Genomic DNA, 14,352 nt, shown 5'->3' with positions numbered 1-14,352 from the left:
TTCATGTCGTCATTGCGATGCCATGACTGTTGCGCAAGATCGCGGTTAGCCTTTGCAAAAAGGCGAACCACCCCAGTTGTCCCCTGCTCTGCAGCGGGCACTCGGGCAGATCTGAGGGTTTCAGCGAGAGATAATCCGTCGCCCACGGGCCCGCGGACCTCCCGCTCCTCTAAGCGCTCCATCCAAGCTTCGGGCGGAGGAAGCGATCCGTCTAACAGATGGTAGCCCTTACGCCCGATGACACCGGAGACCAGATGTCCACCGCGGCATCGGAGGGTGGGCTTTCATTGTCCGATGATGATCCAGACCCGCTCGCCCCCTTCGGGCTGGTGAGCGCTGTCACTACGGATCCTGAAACGGACATGTTAGCCGTGCTTTCCCGGGCTGCTTCGGCCGTGGGTTGGAGATGGTTTATCCCCCAGCTCCGCGGCCGGACCGACTAGAGGGGCGTTCCCTTCTTCCCGGAGGTGCACAGTAGGCTCACGCGGTCTTGTAAAGCACTTTTTTCTGCTCGTGCTGCGTGTTCCTCCACCCTAACCACTCTTGACGGTGAAACAGCCAGGGGGTATGTGGCGATTCCTCAGGTTGAGTGCGCGATGGCGGTAAATCCGCGCGGCGCCTCTTCTTGGCGGGGTCCGCCTCGTCTCCCATCCAAAGCCTGTAAGTTATCTACCTCCCTCGGGGCTAGAGCTTACATAGCTGCGGGCCAGGCTGCTTCCGCCTTGCATGCGATAGCCACCTACCAGCGCTACCAAGCGCAGGCGCTGGCCGAGCTGCACGAGGGTGGGTCCAACCCAGGCTTACGAGCTTCGCACCGCCGCCGACTTAGCTCTTCGGACTACTGAGTCCGCTGCGTGTGCGTTGGGGAGGACGATGTCCACATTAGTGGTCCAGGAGCGCCACCCCTGGCTGATATGCGCAAAGTCGACAAAGTCCGCTTTCTTGACTTCCCCATATCCCCAGCCAGGTTCGGCGACACTGTCTGTGAATTCACCCAGGAATTCAAGGCGGTGAGAGAGCAGTTGGTGGGTGATGTCTTATCGGCGGTCCGTAGCCCGCTCCGCCCGCCGTGCCATTCATACCTGCTCCTCGCCGAAGGCGTCCGCCTACGAGAGCTGCTCCGCCCCCGCACACGCCTAAGGCGAAGCGAGCGCGTCGGGCACCTCGGAAGCAGGCAGCCCCCCTGCCCAGAACGCCGCTAAGTCCGGCAACGGACCGCGAAGCGCCCCTGGGACAGGCCATCTGGAGAAGAGGGAACTTGCTCTTTCCCCGCTGGAGGGCGGGGCCCCATTTCCAACGGCACTTTTTACTGCCATGAAAACATTATGAAAGGGCACTTTTCACTTCCCCAGATGTGACAGCCCGAAATCTGCCAGTCTGGGACGCTATGCTTTCTAGCTTGCAGATTCGGTGCGTTTCGCCAGTGGCTCACGAGCGCTGGGAGGACGGTCTCCTTTCTCCCACCCCTCGAGCCTCCCCTCCGGAGCTCGGGTTTGGAGTGAGAGCAAATATCTCACCTCCAGCTTTTCCGTGGGACCCGCGAGCTTCCCGGATCAGCACACCCACTCCGCGCTGCCCCACTGCTGGTACGTCAGCGATTGTAGCGATGAGTCCATTAGCGAGAGCTCTGCCTGCCTGGTTAGCGCGGGCCAGCTCTTCGCGGTGGCTCATACGCACAATCAGACTCGGCTATGCGATTCAGTTCGCGAAAGGGCCCCCCAAGTCACGGGTGTGTATTCACCAGGGTCAGTCCCCTGTCCGCCCCTGTCTTGCGAGAGGAGATTGCTGTCCTCCTGGCGAAGGATGCAATCGAGCCGCTCCCTCCAGCCGAGATGGAGAGCGGGTTTTACAGCCCACGCTTCATCGTGCCCAAAAAGAGCGGTGGGTCACGGCCAATCCTAGATCTGCGCGTTTTGAACCGCTGCCTGCACAAGCTGCCGTTCAGAATGCTCACGCAGAAGCGCATCCTCCGGTGCGTTCGTCCTCTGGGTTGGTCTGCAGCATTAGACCTGATGGACGCGTATTTCCATGTCTCCACTCTTCCTCGCCACCGACAGTTTCTGCGGTTTGCGTTTGAAGGTCGAGCTTGGCAATACAAAGCCCTCCCCTTCGGGCTCTCTCTGTCTCCGCGGGTCCTCACCAAGCCCGCGGAGGGTGCCTCAGCGCCCCTTCGGCTCGCGGGCATCTGCATACTCAATTTCTTTACGACTGGTTGAATTGCCCTCTCTTTTGATTATGCACAGAGTTGATTATGCACAGAGACAAAGTGCTCTGGCACTTCCACCTGTGGGGGTTTCAGGTCAACCGAGAAAAGAGCAAACTCGCCCCCGTGCAGAGGATCTCTTCTCTCGGGCTGGAGCTGGACTCGGTCACCATGGCAGCGCGCCTCTCCGGAGAGCGCGCTCAGCTGATGCTGTACTGTCTGAGAGAGCTCGACAGTAAAATAGTGGTCCCACTGAAACAATTTCAGAGGCTCCTGGGGCATATGGCATCCGCAGCCGCTTCATGCCGCTCGGATTATTCTATATGAGACCACTTCAGCACTGGCTTCACGATCGAGTCCCCAGACGCGCATGGCACGCGCGCGCACACCGAGTCTCTGTTACTGCGCTGTGTCGCCGCGCCCTCAGCCCTTGGAGCGACCCCTCGTTCCTACAGGCCTGGGTGTCTCTAGAACAGGCGTCCAGTCTTGTTGTCGTTTCAGCAGACGCTTCCAACACGGGCTGGGGGGCTGTGCGTTGCGGGCATGCGGCTGCGGACCTGTGGAAAGGTACCCAGTTGCATTGGCATATCGCCTGGAGCTGTTGGCAGTGTTCCCCGCTCTCCACAGTTTTTTTCCGGTGTTGGAGCGGCAACACGTGCTGGTCAGGACGGACAGTACGGCGGCGGTGGCGTATATCAGCCGTATAGGGGGTATGCGCTCTCGCCGCATGTCTCAGCTCGCCCGCCGTCTGCTCCTCTGGAGTCATCCGCGGCTGAAATCGCTGCACGCCATTCATATTCAGGCAAGCTCAACCGTGCAGCCGATGCGCTCTCACGGCAGCCTTGCGTCCTGGAGCATGGAGACTCCACCCCGAGTCTGTTCAGCTGATATGGGCGCGATTCGGGGAAGCCCAGATCGATCTGTTGCTTCCCCCGAGATCGCTCATTGCCAGTTGTTCTTTCCCTGACCGAGTGCTCTCGGCACGGATGCACTGGCTTACAGCTGGCCTCGGGGCACGCGCAATACGCGTTTCCCCCAGTGAGCCTGCTCGCGCAGTTACTGTGCATGGTCAGGGAGGACGAGGAACAGGTTGCTGGTTGCGCCCCTCTGGCTCAACCGGACCTGGATGTCAGAGCTCTCCCTCGCGATAGCCCTCCCCTGGCAGTCCCTTCGAGAGAGCACCTACTCTCTCAGGGACAGGGCACCACCTGGCACCCTCGCCGATCTTTGAAGAGATTTTAGACGCGAGGAAGACTTGGGTAACCTCCGATTGCGGTGGCTAATACCGTCACTCGGGCTAGAGCCCCCTCCCCGAGCGCGCCTATGCCCTGACGTGAAGTCTATTCACTGAATGGTGTGTCTCTCGCTGAGAAGACCCCCGTAATTTGCCAGATCAGCGTTGTGCTTTCTTTACGCCGAGAGAAGTTGGAGAGCAGGCTGTCGCCCTCCACACTCAAGGTTACGTGGCTGCCATCTCCGCTCTCATAACGCGGTGGCTGGCAGCACCGTGGGAACGCATAACCTCATCATCCGGTTCCTCAGGGGCGTTAAGCGAATTAATCCACCCCGCCCCCTCTCATGCCCTCTTAGGATCTCGCCCTCGCGTCAGATCCCTTCGATCCTCGACTCAGTATATTTCTGTCCCTGAAGACAGCTCTGCTGGTCGCGTTGATATCGATTAGAGGGTCGGGGACCCGGAGGCATTTTTCGGTCAGTGACTCGTGCCTGTAATTGGGCTGGCTTCTCTCACGTATGAGACCCCGCCCGCGATATGTGCCCAAGGTTCCTACCACTCCGTTTTAATACGAGGTAGTGAGCCTGCAAGCGCTGCCCTCGGAGGAGGCAGACCCAGCCCTTATTTATTGTCCAGTTCGCGTTTTGCGTATTATCCGGACCGCACTCAGAGTTTAGATCATCTGAGCAGCTCTTCGTCTGTTATAGCGGTCGGCAGCAGGGAAGTGCCGTACCGAAATAAGTTCCCACTAGATTGTGGATGCCTTTCTTTCACTATCAGAGCCGAGATGAGCCGCGTCCCCCGAGAGCGCGTGCGCACTCCACTCGGAGCTTCGCATCCTCTCGAGCGCGCGCACGCGGCGCCCCTCTAACAGACATCTGTAGAGCTGCGGGCTGGGTGACACCCAACACATTTGCAAGGTTTTACAATCTGCGAGTGGAGCCGGTTTCCTCAAGGGTATTAGGTAACCCTTGGTGATTGAGGAAACAATTCGGTAGGGTGTTGAAACACGCTTGCTGCGCCATTTTCCCTAACACGGAGATACGTGCGCCTTTTTATCTGTCAGTAAAGTTCCCCGTCAGGTGAGCCCTGCAGATTCCTCCGTGGCCCCCAGCACTGACTCAGCGGAGGAGTCACTTGCTGGCCCACTACGTTGTAGGTCTGCCCGCTGGTCAGCCCGCGTTTTGGGTAAAGGTGTCTGCTATGCGTGGTCCCCACTAGGCGATCCCATATGCTTATTCAGCCACGGTTAAGTCCCCCCCCCCCCTGGGCGGACCCGTGTCTTCCCTCCCCGCTAACCACTCTTTTGCTATGCGTACTCCCCCTTTTTAGGGCTAGTCCATATGTAAATTCTGCCATCTATCCCCCCTTGGGTAACGGATGGCCTCCGCAGCGTCCTCCCTATCGGGATTGCACGCTTCCCAACGTACTGTCGTATTCCTAGAATTATCTAGATGCTCACGACACCCCAAAAAATATATATAAATCCGTAAAACTTCTGTTGAAGTAGGATAAATTAGGGCCAGGGACACGTTGGAGGACCGCGCCCCCCATGATGTGGGTGCGTCACGCTTGCTTGACTATCTCCTCATCGGGGGTGTTGGTAAGGTGCAGTCATTATGGCGCTTTCAATGGGCTCCCAATGCGTGGATTTTACAATCAAATCCACTTATAGTGCTGAAGTTCCCCCCGAAGGGGAACGTTCGAGGTTACTAAAGTAACCCTTCGTTCCCCGAGGAGGGGAACGGAAGCACTATACTCCGTCGCCATAATGACTGTCCCTTAGCTGTTGAAAGTCTCTTCAGCTTAAAAAGGATAGCGTCTGCTGCGCCAGGTGAGCTTATATACTCAGTTGATTGCTTATGCCGCTCACCTGCGCAGGCTTGCGCTGCCAATTCATTCTTAATTGGCCCGTTCAATACTCTTTCAGACGAGTAGCTTCTGAACCGAACCTCCCAATGCGTGGATTTTACAATCAAATCCACTTATAGTGCTTCCGTTCCCCTCCTCGGGGAACGAAGGGTTACTTTAGTAACCTCGAACGTTCTGTGGGCACTAATGCTTTGTTGATGCCAGAGGTCAGAGGAGAATGCCCAGACTGGTTCAAGCTGATAGTAAGGCAACAGTAACTCAAAAAACTACTCGTTATGACCAAGGTATGCAGAAGAGCATCTCTGAACGCACAACACTTCCAAACTTGACGTGGCTACAGTGTACACATCTTCTGATGGCTACTTCCAGCAGAATAACGCTCCATGTCATAAAGCGTAAATCATCTAGTGACTGATTTCTTGAACATGCCAATAAGTTCACTGTACTCAAATGGCCTCCACAGTCACTAGATCTCAATCCAATACAGCACCTTTGGGATGTGGTGGAACAAGAGATTCACATCATGGATGTGCAGGCAATAAATCTGCAGCAACTTCATGATGCTTTCATGTCAATCTGGACCAAAATGTCTGAGTAATATTTCCAGTACCTTGCTGAATCTATGCCACAAAGGATTAGGCAGTTCTGAAGGCAAAAGTGGGTCCAACCCGGAACTAGAAAAACTGCCAACCCGGAAACTTCCAAGCTGCCCTTTTCCATGGTCCATGACCAGTTAAGCAATGTCTTTTGTAAAAAAGAGTTTATATTTAAGCATGTTTCCTGTCATTTAGTATACCAGACCGTTACATGGACCATTTTTACAATATGTTTGTTGAGGTATTGAACTTTTACAGCTCATCATCTTTCTTTTATAATGTATATGTGCTGTTTTAGGTTCTTGTCTTCATCATTAGGAAAAGAGTAGCGCAGACATTCTGCTTAACATCTGATTTGATGCGTCTCTAAAGAAACCAGACAGGTTTGAAATAACATGTGGTTCACTTTAAGTAATGTAGAGTGAAATAATCACCAGAAAACTCTGTCTTTGGTAACGCGCTCCTGAAGCAGAGTCCATTTGTGGCCCAGATCAGTGGAGATATACAGCTGAAAAACAAAGACAGAGAAATAAATCAGTATTTACTGTCAGTAAACTCTTCAAGCACTGCACATAACATTGATTTTGTAGGGTGGATTAGATTAAAGCACACTTTGCAAATTCTCAAGCTAATGAAAATTAGATTCATTGCATACTGTATATAACGATTTGTTTGTGGGAAACTGTCCATATATACCAATTAAAATCACATATGTTGAGTTTGTTTGTGTGCGTGTGCATCTGTCCCCAATTGATCATCCTTGTAATGAGATTACATTGATCACCACTTGCATGGAGAATACCCACCAAACTGTACCATAAACAACGACACACAGACAAACGCACACTTTTCATTGTCTTTTGCATTTCATCTAAGCAATGATAAATGCGGCATGTTGCAAGCTGTATCTAGAGGTTATAGCAATTCATCAACTGCATATAAACACACACACACACACACACACATTCACACATAGAGTTTTTGCCTCATAGCTCACCCAGCCGTTAACAATGTAAACATGCTCTTTAGTGAGAGACAACCATGGCCTGAAGGCCAAACTGTGTGCTCATAACTCTAATAATGAGGATGCCAATATGCTGGAGAGCAAAAAGCATAGCAATAAACAAAGCTGGGTGAGAAATGTGTTGAGAACAGTTGGTCAAGGCAGCCAGCCGAGACCTAAATCATTAATACTGAAACAAGCCACAAAGACTAATTCAGGCAGTTGAGTCTGACAAGAAAAAAACTACAAACATTCAGCCGGAATTAAGACATATTGTGGTCTTGTGAGTAACTGGTTCAGAACACGAATTTCAGTCTGTGTCATTGTTTTTTGACTGTATTTGAGTGCTGGACAACACCTTCATCACTGACCTTCGCCTCTTTGCTGTAAGCCAGAAGTTTGTCTTCCTCAGATGGATGGAAGAGGAGAGAGTCCACGGTGAAGGAGACGGGCTGCCGCTGGAAGGACGCACCTTCATCTGTGCTGATGAAAAGCATCTGGTCACGTTCATTGATGCTGGAGCTCACCAAGATCACCTACAAACAAAATTATGTGATATTTAGTGTCTGCATGTCAGGATGTATGTTGGTTAGTTGCATACACTAGTGGCAAAAAGTGATGACCAGCCACGCACAATTTACACTTTGCCCATGTTGATGTATTTCTGATCATTCTGTGTGAATTCTGCATTTTATTTGTGAAAAACATTGAAACATGCATATTGAGAAATGTGCAGGAGAATAAAAGAGAGAAACAGTTCAATATTATTACTTTGTCTATTTTAGTTCTTGCACTTGTGTTTTTTTTTTGTGTGCATTTTTTATTACAAACTACAGTTTGACTTTTTAGTTTGGTTGCCAAGTTTGGAGTTTTTCACTTTTGTCCATCATGTTCCCCATATTGTAATGGTTGAATTCAACTTGTATAAGGTTAATAAAACTATTGACCCCTATTTACATTTAACACTACACGCAGTAGTGACCAAAAGTGATGTCCAAATGAGTTGCCACATGGTTTTTAGATGTTAAAGATTTACTTCAAGAGTTCACACTTAGCTGATGATTGATTCTAAAGCATGTTTGGCATGCTGTCCTGGGAGAGAGCCCTGAGCTCATAAGATCCTTGAGCCTGGGGCTCCCTACCATTTGCAGGGCGAGAGGGGAGTTTGAGCTCAGGTACAAAGCTGAATATCTGTGGTTAAAGTGCCACCCAGCGGTCAAAAACTGCTGGCGCACCAACTACCACCGGAACAAAAGGAACAAATTAAAGTTGTGACATCTGTAGGTCTCGAGAACTCCACTACTAAGGATTAGAGACATCCTGCTGATTAAGAGCTCATCTATACTGCTAATTTGGTCTGGTCAATTCACCTATGTTGCAAGTTTTTGAACTGTGGGAGGAAACCATAGAAAATAGGGGAAACCCACGAGAGCACAGAGCACGTGTAAACTCTGCACAGAAACAACAACTGGCCTGTTAGAGACATAGACCAATGACGTTCTTGCTGTGAGACAACAGTGCTAACCACTGGGCCACCCTAACGAGGAATAGAAAAGAGGGCTGGAAGTGAGGATTCTTCAAGACTCGGTTGACTGAGGTAAGGAACTCTGGCTATTTATAGTAAGTTAGGAATCATCCGATTGGTGAATCATGCATTAGCTAATGTGGGACCAGCTGTGGTCAATCATAAGCATGTGATCTTCTCGAAATTGGTTAAATAAACTTCACAAATTGTAATCGTGATTGTTATAAAGCCAATATTCTAAATATTGACTCTACATGTATGTAACACTTTACTTCTGTATTTTACTCATACAAATATTATAATAATTTTAAACAAAAAACAGTTTTCTTAAGGTATTTTTTGTCATGTATTTCTGTGGTTTCACAGTTTGTAAATAAGTGTACAGAACTAAAAATTAAATTAAATTTTCATTTAATTGTTTAATTTTTATAAATTATACAGCCAATCCTACACTGGTGAATATATTCATAAATTAGCAGTTTTCTGTATTTATGATTCATGTTTTTATTTTCTTATTTTCCCCTATTTATCTATGCTTTTGAATTGCATTACGAGGCCTTGATCTTTCTTCCAAAAAAGTTAGACATTTTTACTTTTATTAACATTTTAATAGATTAAAGTGATATATTGTCTGGGTTTGTGTTGTATTATGGTATAAAAAAAACTTGTAATAATAAACTGCCTGTGCATTTTCTCTTATTTTACAGACTTATTTATCTCCACATTATTTCTTATATATTATATAATTCCAAACTACTAAAATGTCGATGGATCACTTTGTTCAACGGTAGAGTTGAATTTTTAACATCAAAAGTGGACAGAGCAGAGATCAAGATCCCATAATGCAATTCACAATTTTTAGCTTACCCAACTGACTTACAGTAAAGCACATGTGGATTGTGGGGCAAAACAGAGCAATCAGAGCAAACCCACGCACACATGGGGAGAACATGCAAACTCCACACAGAAATGCCAACTGACCCAGCCAGACAAATAAAACAAGGAAAATGGAAATAAATTGGAATTCGGCCCTTTAGTCCAAAAAAAGACCCTGAATGACCCCGAGTTGCATGAACTCGCTAAACAGCCTGAACTTTATACCAAAACGGCAGTTCCTTTAAGCACCTTGTAGTGGCGCCGTTGTTCAAGCAACTGCGCAGTGAAGCGTCTCTAACGGGAGGCGAGTTCACTACCTGCTACCAGTAGAGAAAAACACGCTGGGATCCTCGTGGGGGTTGCCAAACACAGAGACTCTCAAAGGGATCTCTGTGAAACAAGTTATCCATCCCAAAACAAAGACTCAAGGGGGAAAAAGGAAAGAATCTCCTCTCTGTAAAACTTCCCTCTTAAAGCAATAACTTGCAGAGTTTAGCACAGAGCCTTCTTTGTGGTCTGCGGATAAAAGCCATCAAACAACATCCTGCGCCTGTCCCAGAGGAGCACAGCGAGCTGGCAGGCCTAGAAGAGGCTATTCGAAGGCCGCTTAAATAACACCGACCAGAGTGTGGTAGCTGATGGCACTTTAAAAGCGTGATCGGGACTCTGTGACAATGTCTGTGACAATCTTTTAGCAAATGTCTGTAGGTCATATAAAGATAATCTGCTTAAAAATCTCCAACCGCATCACAATAGGCGCTTGACATAGTGACATTTCTGTAGAGTCAAGCCCTGTTTGTCAATTTATGATCGGATAAAAGACACAGTTGACAGCTTAAAGGATTTACGCACACACATACAAATATCCCTACTGAAAAAAAATAAACAATAGAAACCTCTTACAGAAGTTCTAATGGTTTCCACTACAGTTATTACTAAAACATTACAAACCATCAAATTTTAGCAGTTAAAAACTATAAATTTTAATGTTTTCTATTGTGTAATGAGGCATGTTCCATTAGGATTTATAGGTTTCAACAAACCACCAATAAAAGGATAAAAATTACCAGCAGAGACCCAAAGGACCATTATAGTTTTCATTAAAACCAATATAATTCCCATTATAAACATTAAATTGAAAATCTAAGATGGTTTCTTTTTCAACAGGGATACAAAAAAAGAAATCACTTAGCTCGTCTCAACCTTCCCCTGAAAGTGCCATGTAGTAGTTGTACACACAACACTCATGAACAAGGCCACGTGATTGTGCTGACCTAATTACTCATGCTAATGAACAGCAGTAATATTCATCACGTGAACGAGTTTCTAATTCCAACACTCCGCAGAGTCTCTCCGTGCAGTCAAACTTTGTAGAACCGTGGCGAAAGAGACAAATGTGTCTGTGTGTACATGTGTGTGTAGCTGGTTTTTCTCAACGCAGCTCTACTAATTTTGCTTTCCACCCAATTTCATATGCAAATTGGCAGTTTTGATATCCAGTCTGTGCTGAGCGGAAAAATGAGAAGCATAGAGAGAGAGAGAGAGAGAGAGAGAGAGAGAGAGGTCTGTTCTGTGCACCTGAGCTCAGCCACTGGAACAAAAGACAGACTCGAAGAAAACTGACTGCGGCAACGGCAAATTTTCAATACTCAACCGCACAAAGCCGAGGGGAGAATCGCGGAGCACTGTGTGAATGCTGAACGCTTCTCCTGAAACTACTGAGACCTTCTCAGGTTTGCATTCTGGCTTTGCTCTACCTGATGCACACGTCTCAGAGGGAGAAAGACAAATAGGATTCACCAGAAGAGATTCTTCTCCTAGTGAGAGCTCTCAACAGATATTAAGGTCAAGTGTCAGCTTAGGCCATTCACAATTCTGTCGTCATTTAATGTACCTCAAGTCAAAAATGAGTCATCTTCATGTACACCAGTGGATCCAGAATTTATTTGTGATTTATTCACAAAATCTGCCTAATACCCAGTTTAATGGAATGAATCAATGCCTTTTCTAAATATTACATTACAGGGATCATTCATCCCAAAGTGATCTGTCATTTACTCACCCTCTTATTGATAAAAACCCATATCACTTCCTTTCTCATGTGGAACATTGATAAAGGAATTCCAACATCGGGTCATTCTAAAAAAGTAGCCCTATATACGTTTCTGGAGATCCCGAATTATGTACCCATTGCTATCTATGGCTGCATTTCCTCTATAAAATGAATGTTACGGGGTGGTATGACACCGTTCCTTTTCTCATTTACCAGCTGACCACTTACCTCTGTATGGACGGCTTTGCCACTGTTACCAGTTTGTCCATTTAGCTCGCCATGTACTTCTGTGAACGTAAGACGCAAAGTTAAGGCAGAGTTTACCTTGATGACGGGGTTCGAGTCTGGTGAATTATGGTTCCAAAAGGGGTTAAGCAAAAAAAAAAAAACCCAAAAACAATTAGATAACTGGGTGAGAATGTTGTAAAATCTGAAAAACGCGGTAAAGGCGAGGGCTTTTCTTTTTCTGGGTTGCTTTTTAAAATTGTCGGTTGGGTTAGGGAAGCGGGTCAATCTGTGCTTTTGGAAACACTATTGGTTGGGTTTATGAAAGGAGGTGGAACAGTCAGTCGACACCGACCTCTAGCAGATTTACGCAAATGACACTTGCGAGAGAAATCCGAGATCTCAAAAAGCGCACATAGCGGCCTGTGGTGGATTCACAAAAACAAAAACGAAGTAGCTTAAAAAAAAAAAAAGAAGTAGCTTCTAGAACATATATATTTGGCACTTCCCAGAAATGTATATAGTGGTACATTTTTAGAATGAGCCTGGGTTGAGGAATTTTAAAGAATGTTGGAAACCAAATATCACTGGTATTTATTCTGACTCACGGAGCAAAAATACTCACAATTTATTTACACCTTATATACATTTTCGTCAATTTATTATAAGTGGAAAACTCAAAACTTTTTGAGCTTAAACACTTTCAAAAGTATTGGACTGTGAGCATTATGTGATGTGCTCTAAGAAAGAGCACCAAACATTTTTCATACCAGGACCCCCAAACCACCGGTAGCCCACAGGAGGCTCTTATTTAATGAATAGGGAAAGGCAATTTGTAGGATTTTATGTTTGTTTTTGATTGCTGCCTTTTAACATTTTTCAACACACAATGCCAAATGCCATTACATTCTTTAATGTAATGAGCTGTTGCCCCTCCTATGTGACCTCCAAATCAGTCAAATATTATAACATTATGTGACGGTCAGATATTGACAAGGTGAGGCTTTTTTGTGCATATGCGTAGGAGGGTAAACAGACAAATATAGACTAATTTGGGCTTAGGGCATGCTTAATATTATAGTCAGTAATATCTTAAAAGAGCATAAACAGTTAGGAAAGTAATCAAATGCTTGTCAGTAGAGATCTGTGCACTCAGGCTTAAAGTGACACAGTGAAGCTTTTTTTCTATTGTGTTAGTCTTATTGTTTGTCATTTTCTATATTTATGTAATATGCCTGTTTCATATCCCTGCTATTTGTTGACAGTTAAACTACTCTGAATGAACAGATTAAGGGCTTGGGGGTCATTTTGAGTTTTTTAACACCACACTGAAAAGGACCCCTTACAGGCCCCTTGCTTTTATAATTGCTGTACAAACACACAGATTAGGATCAAAATTGTTCCATTTAATTTAATTTGCACCTGCTTTATTACTCACTTGTAAGCAACATATTACGAGTTTAATCATTCAACAGAATTCATATGAAACACTGAGCCATGCAGCAAAAAAAGCTCATGTAGATCCTCACAATATAAAGTAGTTCCTTTATGCCCTTTAGACCTTGCTATGAACATTCACTGTAACACCTCAGAAAACTAAATCTTTTTGCATAGAGGTTAAGTTTTGTAGTTAAAGGGGTTCAGCCAAAACTAAAAACTTTCATGATTTACTCAATCTTGATCCAAACCTGTTTGAATTTATTTTTGTGTAACAATATATATTTATATTTAACAAATATTTGAAGAAAGCTGGAAACCAGTGACCACTGTATTTTACCAACGTGTTTACTATTCAACAGAAGAAAGAAACTCATAAAGGTTTAGAGCAGTAAGAATGGGTTTTAACCACAGCGATTCCAACTGTAGTTCTGACAAATGACTACAAATCATCAGCATGATGGTAAAAAAAAACTGTATATTTCTAGTCAAATCATTCTTCTGCAATCTTATACCAAAAAAAAGTATGAAATGATAAAAACATGATAATAATTGTACCCAGCTTAAATGAAAATAAAGTTGCCAGAGGTAGAAGGAGAGACAGGACGAGGGAGGGACAAAGAGAGTAGGCCTCAAAGAGGCAGAAAAGAGAGCCTCCAGATCAGGAGAGGAGCAGAGCAGGAGAGAAGCAGACCAGGAAAAGAGACAGAGCAAAGTTTACAAACTATTTTGTATCTTTCTTGACCATGTGACCAAAGGCCAAATACTGAGACATTCAAACTGACCAATCAACATGTGACCACATGTAAAACCTCCAAAGTCCACACAACAGGCCCTGATCTTATCAGTATCTGCCTTTGGAGTCAGTATAGACTTCTTTGGTGAAAAAGACATGTTTTGTCATATAAACAAATGCATATGATAATTTAGACTCTTACAGAACCATTTAGGTGTTTTGGGTAATTTTGAGTAAACTATCCATTTTATAATGACAAAATTGTATTTGTTTTCAAGTGAACTGTCCCTTTAAGAAACCTCCACTGCTTGTGACATCACACAAATGCAGATTCTCCTTCTCTTTCAATATGGAAATATTCTCCCACACACATCAAACACTTTGAATAGACATTAAGCATCTATTATGTCTAGTGATAGTTTGAAGGTATGGAAGCCAGTGAAGAGACTCCCTTTTCAGGAGAGACAAAGGAAATGTGTGTTTGTGTGCGTGCGTGATCTTTCCACTGACCCTTCTCTAAACCCAGGTCTCACACAGGTAATTTGTCAAGAGCATGCTTGGGGTGAAAGCACTGTTATTAAGTCTCTCATGC

General features: G+C 45.9%; 2 protein-coding genes across 9 annotated transcripts in view; both read right to left on the bottom strand.

Annotated features, from left to right (window-relative positions):
* esyt2b (extended synaptotagmin-like protein 2b) overlaps nt 1–14,352 on the bottom strand; it is an 846,120-nt gene that overhangs the window by 198,843 nt on the left and 632,925 nt on the right. The gene's annotated exons all lie outside the window — the stretch shown is intronic.
* sorcs2 (sortilin-related VPS10 domain containing receptor 2) overlaps nt 1–14,352 on the bottom strand; it is a 306,229-nt gene that overhangs the window by 67,579 nt on the left and 224,298 nt on the right. For all 7 annotated transcript variants that reach the window (XR_015496019.1, XM_087261591.1, XM_087261592.1 and 4 more), the window contains 2 exons: nt 7,280–7,444; nt 6,340–6,413 (listed from right to left, as the gene is read on the bottom strand). Coding sequence is in view for 6 of the 7 variants with exons in the window: in XM_087261591.1 (XP_087117717.1) it covers nt 6,340–6,413; nt 7,280–7,444 (239 nt within the window). In the remaining variant the exon portion in view is untranslated. The remainder of the gene's footprint in view (nt 1–6,339; nt 6,414–7,279; nt 7,445–14,352) is intronic.

The sequence above is a fragment of the Danio rerio genome, chromosome 7 (assembly GCF_052040795.2).
Source record: "Danio rerio strain M-AB ecotype USA chromosome 7, GRCz13ab, whole genome shotgun sequence".
Classification (NCBI taxonomy): domain Eukaryota; kingdom Metazoa; phylum Chordata; class Actinopteri; order Cypriniformes; family Danionidae; genus Danio; species Danio rerio.
The sequence above is the reverse complement of the archived record's forward strand: the minus strand, read 5'-3'. Positions and strand labels throughout refer to the sequence as shown.